A 6,829-nucleotide genomic window follows, 5' to 3' on the forward strand; every position below is an offset into this window, starting at 1 on the left:
TTTTTTTCACAAAATGCACTAACTCATGTGTTGAATGTGCTCTGGCTGCTTAGTTATCATCTTTTATTAAACCACTACAACTGTAAATAAGAAATACATGCCTAAAATAAATAGATATATATTAAAAGTGTGATGACGTGCTCAGCACCTCTGAAAAACATCCCAAGTTTGACTCAAGACTGAATGCAATACAATGATGTTTTTATATATATAAAGGTTGTTCTTGCTCATATTTTTGTTTTCATTTTTCATAAATGCCATTTTAAAACTTCAACTGTGAAGTCTTCAGAGAGAAATGACTATAAATGCAGAATATTACTATTAGAAACTATCGGTCCTGTATGATGAGAAACATTTTGCAACTCAATAAATACATAACGTCCACGGAATAATATTTAATGAAAGAGTTTACCTCAGCCGTAACAAACTATACGGGAAGGACAGTGTTTTACAGAACAGATACATCAGATGGCATTTGTGCATTTAGTTTCAGCTTTTCTTGCCTAACTGTGGATATTTTAGAGTGAAAAACGTGCCGTGACCAAGCCAAGTCTTTGGGCTCATTTGCTGGAATGCATGAACCTGCTAAAAGACAAGAGAAAGGAACCGTGGTGTCTTCAGCGGACAAGTGGGTTTTTGGGGGGCAACAAACACATTTTAAACCCCGTAACATGCAACACAACAATTATAGTTTGTCTGTAGATAATAGTTTTTAACTTAAATAGATATAAGGTGTAATAAATAACTTTTTTTTTTTTTTTTAAAGCGAGGAGGGCGATTAGATTTGGGAAGTTGTTGATGTTTCTCCTTGGTTGGCGCCGTCTCCTTGTGCCGAGTGAGTCAGGAACTGCCCCGTAGCTCCGATGTACAACCTGGAACGCATCGGCCACTTCTGCAAGAGAGGAGGAGGGAAGGACACGCTGAGACACCCAGCACCTTCACAGCCTGAAGGCAGCTCTCAGCAAAGCTTTAAACCCCGCTTGGAGTCACAGAAATGGGGAAAACAGCACCACAAAGTTCCTGTTTTGTCATTTGTTGGAAGCCAGGTAAGAGAACCTCAGCCTGGGGTAAATATTTAATTCTTGTAGCTCCACTTTCTGAACCTGAGTGAGTCAGTTCCTGCAAAGAGCCCTGGGGTGGCTGCAGGGTGCCCGCAGCTGGGTGCCCTTCACTTAGGGGGAAGACTTCAGCTCCGCTGTGATGTGCTGAGTTCATTACTGGAGGGCTGGGTGTTTCAAAAGACAACGTGCAACGGATGCAAAAATACCTGCAGTGCAGCCAGAACCTTGTTCCAAAAGAACATAGACTTTTCTAAAGACACTTTTAGGAATAAGCTGGGTAATGAAAGAGAGGTCCAGGAACTAGAAAAGCTTAATGCTGCAGTTAAATCTTAGCACTTCTACTTAAAGACACAAAGCAGCAGCAGATTTGTACTTGGAAAGACTGTCCAATCTCATTCACTATTTTTATTTCAAGTGTGATGTTATGAATTCCTCCAGAATAAGACATCTGAGTTTAAAGTCATTAACTGTATTTTTTTGTTTGCTGTACACACAGCTGTACGTGCCTATTTGACTGTGCTCACTATTTGTATTTACTGTGCTTGGTCTATGAGAGTGGTTAAAGTCCTTGTCTGTACTGCTTGGCTCATATCCTGCACTTTGAGGTTTTTTTAAAGCACCTGCTGTGCTTTATCTGTGACACTTTCGTTCTACTGCCAAGGAAAAAATTAATTTACTACCAGGAATATTAGAAAGATCGATTAGACTCAGAAAATCTTTACAAAACTAAGTACAGGTAAATGGCACATAAATGACATTATAAAAACCACAACTGCTAGATGAATCCAGTATTGCTGTATTCCAGTAGCCCGGGAAATGTGCATGGGGATCATTTAACTGCTGTAATAACTATTTTAAAGTATTTTTCTGCCAGCAAGAGTTGGCAGCTGATAAAAAGTACCTTAAGGGGCCTGTGTCCTTTCACTCTGACCAAGGGGACTAACAGAAGCTGCTCCAAACTTATTTTGAAATATATCACAATATTTTTTTTCTTAAATTATAGCCATCTTCTAATTGATAAAAAAGTTTTGCTTTCTTAATGAGCCTGCTAATCGTTTAAATAGCTTCAGAAGCCTACGTTCACCTCATGCTTTTTACAGCGACCAACACTGTGAACAAGAAACTCTCTGTGAACTAGTCACTTTGCAGGAACTGGAGATTATTTCAGAAATTAATCTTAATTAAAATCATTCTGAATTCATCAGACTCTTAAGGAAAAAAAAAAAAAAAAAAAAAGAAAAGAAAACACTCCAGAGCTCTAACTCACTCCCTGAGCCAAAGAAAATACCCGTCAGGATTTGAGTCCCATCAGTCAGTGAGCGACGTGTCTGAGAACCTTTCCCAGCCCCAGGTCCTCTCCAGGAGCAGCTCCCCCTCCACGTCCCCTCGGCATCACTTTTTAATGAAGGGAAGACCAACAACTGTGTAGACCAACTCGACTAAATCAGCACATAGAAAAGTTCTTTCCCAGAAGGAATTAATGCATGGCCAGTAATTAACATCCCCTCCCATACCTTGGGCTGCCTCAGCAGAAGAACCCAAGCAGGCCCAACCGTGGCTGGTGTCACTGCTGTGGGACAGCACATCACCTCAGCCACACACATCTCCTCCAGCCAGTTTGGATGGAAGATCACCAAGGCTTCCACACAGGGACCAAGGAGGTGCTGGTGCCCCTCTGGTGCTGCCCTCCGCCTTCACTGCCAACGGACCAAGTCCCACTAGATTTGGACCTACGTTATATTTGATATTTTTGTGCAAAGTCCCTGAAGCCGGAGGGACAAAGCTCCAGGACATTTCCATCAGGGCCCTAGCATGCAAGTGGAATGGTTACTCTGGGCTGTCTTTTCATGTATTAACTCTAACAAGGTAAATAAGCTTGAGATCTTTTGTTTCATAGAATCATAGAATGGTTTGGGTTGGAAGGGACCTTAAAGATCATGCAGTTCCAACCCCCTGCCTTGGGCAGGGACACCTCCCACCAGACCAGGTTGCTCCAAGCCCCATCCAGCCTGGCCTTGAACCCCTCCAGGGATGGGGCAGCCACAGTTCCTCTGGGCAACCTCTTCCAGTGTCTCACTGGAATTCATTCACAGCAATGAATTTCTTCCTGAGATCTAATCTCAATCTCCCCTCTGCCAGTTTAAAACCATCACCCCCCGTCCTATGGCCCCCCTCCCTGAACCACAGCCCCTCCCCATCTCTCCTGGAGCCCCTTTAGGGACTGGAAGTTTCTCTAAGGTCTCCCCGGCGCCTTCTCTTCTCCAGGCTGAACACCCCCAACTCTCTCAGCCTGTCCCCACAGCAGAGGGGCTCCAGCCCTCGGAGCATCTTCATGATCCTCCTCTGGACCTGAAGTATCTACCCGATACTCATCTAAATATCTTGAACACCTATTTATTTGCTCACTGAGAGAAGGTGGTCGCTGCCCCTCAGCTGTCCTACCTTGACAGGGTGGAGGTATCCATCCCCTCGGAGGGTACCCAACCCCTCTCCCGGTGCCTCCTCCTCATCTTGAAGGCTGCGGGTGAGGTGTGCGATGTAGGTGGTGGCCAGGAGGAGCACGTCCAGCTTGGAGAGCTTGGTGTCGGGCGGCACGGAGGGGAGAGTCTTCTGCAGCTCGAGGAAGGCATGGCGCAGGGTCTGCACCCGGCTGCGCTCTCGAGCGGCGTTGGCGGCGGCGGGTCGGCCGGGAGATGTCCCAGCCCGGGGTCCCACCACCGAGGGAGGGCAGGAATTGCCACCGGCAGCAGAAGGCAGCAGGGAATCTGGTTCCGGGCCGGGGACCTCCTCGCCGCTCTCAGCCGAGTGTCCACAGTCCATCGGTGACGTGAAGGTCCTGCAACCAAGAAGAGCATCAACCTCGACAGGCTGGATCGATGGGCTGAGACCATCTCTACAGGCAGCGGGGAACGGAGCCACGGAGCACCCTACCAGGTGTTTGAAGGATGAAGCTTGGGCCACTCTCAGTGGGGAACGGAGCCACGGAGCACCGTACCGGGTGTTTGAAGGATGAAGCTTGGGCCACTCTTTGAAAGGATTGGGAACCGATCTGTCCTCCCTTCTGTCCTCCCCCCACTAACCCTTCTCGGGGATTTCCCTGCTTATCCCGTAGCTTCTACTTTTTCCAAACCTTCAAAGCATCTTGTAAACCGGGTTTTGGCCATCGGGGGGCAAAAGAACCCTTTAAAAACAACAGCAAAAAGCTCCTTTTGAGCGAAGCTGAAAATAACGACGGCAAAGTCGTTTCCCCCAGCTCTCAGAAAAGATGGTCAGCTCTGCCCAGAATAAAACCCACAGCCCTCTAATTAATTTAATTCCCCAGCAAAATGCAATTCAATCGTTATTCCCCCAAGTGCTAAAATAATACCTGCTCCCGTTGTCCTCAGTCAAGGGGCTTTTCCAGGAGACTCCGACAGATCCCAGCTTTCAGGCGTGGGGAGCAGCAGCTTCTGTGGTGGCCCAGCTGGACAGCAGGGGCAAGAAGGAGTTATTAAAATTTTCAATCGCAGTCAAATACAATGTAATTTAAGAAATTTAAATAAAATGGATGCACGTGAATGACTGAAAATCTACATTTGCAAAAATTTTAAGCCTCATTTTGCAAAGCGTTTCAACCCCCTGCTGAAATCCCACTCTGTGACCTCGGCTGGTAACGGCAAAAAAACCCCAAGACCATGAAGATTTATAGCAGAAAAGAGGAAATGTTTCAAAACAATCTTTTTTTTTGCAATGTTCTAATTTGGTTGTATTTAGAAGGCATTATTTTTTGGCAGTTTATTGTGTTAAAAATTATTAAATTGCTGTTAATCTGACAGTTTTGTCAGGTGCTGTTCTCTTAAATACAATTTAGACTGAAATTATTTGTGAAATGCTCTCTGTGCGTTATAATTAATTATCACATAACCAAAGGAGAAAAATAAACCTCACTATTCTTTTATATTGTGATAATTATGACCTGTATAAAATAGACTCACATTAAAGTCTACATGAACTTACCTTCAGTGAGAGCTGAGAAATGATCCTTAAATTGGCGTTTTTGCCTAATTTAAAATAAAAAAGGTCCCGTGTGCTTTTTTTCTTGGTATTTTCTCGCCGTGTTAAGTCAGGGTCAGATCTAGGCTCATTTTAGTGGCCAAAAAAATCATTTCTATTGCCCCTTGTCAGTACAAGCATCAAATAGAGTCTGTTGTTTCAGGTTTGTCAGCGGGATTGCTCGTGTCCCCGTCGAAATCCCACCGAAAAGAGGGATTCTTCCCCCATTACTGGAAAAGTGGGAATTACCCGAGGGTGGAGACAGCCTGGGTGAGTATCAATACCTGCTCCTCTGCTGAAGCACAGGACGGGGGTGATTCACAGGCAGTTTGGGGTTTGCTGTGCTGGTGTTTGACCAAACTCAGTGCTAGAACGACAGCAAATAGAGCTGCACGTACCTAAAATCCTCATTTCCTTGGGCGCCCCTGGAAGCAGAAGTTTCTCTTTTCAGGAGCTTCACCTCGACATCGGATTAAATCCTGGACCTGCAGGAAAAAGGGGGGGAAAAAAGGGCAAAATTTCAGCTGTGGAGATGAGAGATTTCACTCTCAATTAGTTTCTTCCCCATTAGATTTTCATGTGGAGTATTAGATTTCCCCACGCAGCGATACCTGACGGCCCCGGAAAGTCCAGGGCACGGAAAGCTGGGATCTACTCCAGGTGTGTCCAGGTGTGGAGCCAGAACACGGTGGCTCCTGGGCTTAGGGTGGTCACTGGTCACACCGGTGCCACCAGGGAGCACGCTCCGGCTGCTGCCCTCTCTGTAAAGCCAGGAATCACCCAAATTTCACCCCCCAAAAAAATCATTGCTGAAAACTAACTAAATCAAATGCTTCTGGGAAACAGTCTATTTCCACATCATGGCCTTTAAAATTTTACAAGAAAGGAGTTCTGGGCTTTTTTAAGGATAATTGGAATAATTTTGCTCGCTGCCTGGTCCGCGGAGACCTGGAAACGGGGGCGGGAAAGGAAATAAAAGTATTTCTATTATTTCTGAAGCGTTTCTAATGCAGGCAGGTGCGTTCCTGGGGTTTGTATGAAAGTACAAGGGCACAAATCGCTTTGAAATTGAATTTGTTTCCGAAGAAAAGAGCGTAACAGTTATTTTAGTCCAGTATTCCCTGGGAATGAAGGGTGGGGGGGTGGTGGAGGCAGCCTGCCCGGAGAAGGAAAAGATGGGAAAGATGGGAAAGAAGGAAAAGATGGGAAAGATGGAAAAGGTGGGAAAGAAGGAAAAGGTGGGACGGGGGGGTGGTGGAGGCAGGAGAAAAGATGGGAAAGACGGAAAAGATGGGAAGGATGGAAAAGATGGGAAAGAAGGAAAAGGTGGAAAAGATGGAAAAGGCCAGAGCAGAGCGCGCGAACCCAACAGAAATAGGTGGAAACCTCGCCAGAGCAGAGCACGCGAACCCAACAGAAATAGGTGGAAACCTCCAAAAAAGTTGTTCGCAGCCTTTTCGGTTGTTCCTTTGGGGGGGTGGACAATCCCGTAGTGAATCTCGATTATTTTACCTGCTTTTTAGTAAGTTTTTTTTTTTACCTTTCGCGTCACTCCGGTAACGAAAACACCCCGCGGTCCCCGGTGCGGGGAGGAACTTACCCTTCCCCAGCGATGCGGTGCGGGTCTGTCCGTCTCAGCCCCTTCCTTCCCCGGCCCGGCCCGTCGCTCCCGGCCCCCGCCGGCGCCGTTTATAAACCGGGGCGACCGGTGGGTGCGGCGGGGACCGGGGTTGGGG

At 46.4% G+C, this 6,829-nt stretch overlaps 1 protein-coding gene across 1 annotated transcript; it reads right to left on the reverse strand.

The window, feature by feature from the left end:
* Positions 1-439: 439 nt before the first annotated feature.
* On the reverse strand, positions 440-6,749 carry TCF24 (transcription factor 24). The gene is made up of 5 exons (XM_014939646.1): positions 6,694-6,749; positions 5,492-5,578; positions 4,429-4,524; positions 3,504-3,897; positions 440-892 (listed from the first exon to the last, which is right to left on the reverse strand). Exons 4-5 carry the CDS (start codon positions 3,879-3,881, stop codon positions 779-781), a joined length of 492 nt encoding a protein of 163 aa, XP_014795132.1. The 5' UTR covers positions 3,882-3,897; positions 4,429-4,524; positions 5,492-5,578; positions 6,694-6,749; the 3' UTR covers positions 440-778.
* Positions 6,750-6,829: the final 80 nt, after the last annotated feature.

Source organism: Calidris pugnax, unplaced genomic scaffold (assembly GCF_001431845.1).
Source record: "Calidris pugnax isolate Ruff unplaced genomic scaffold, ASM143184v1 scaffold5, whole genome shotgun sequence".
Lineage (NCBI taxonomy): Eukaryota > Metazoa > Chordata > Aves > Charadriiformes > Scolopacidae > Calidris > Calidris pugnax.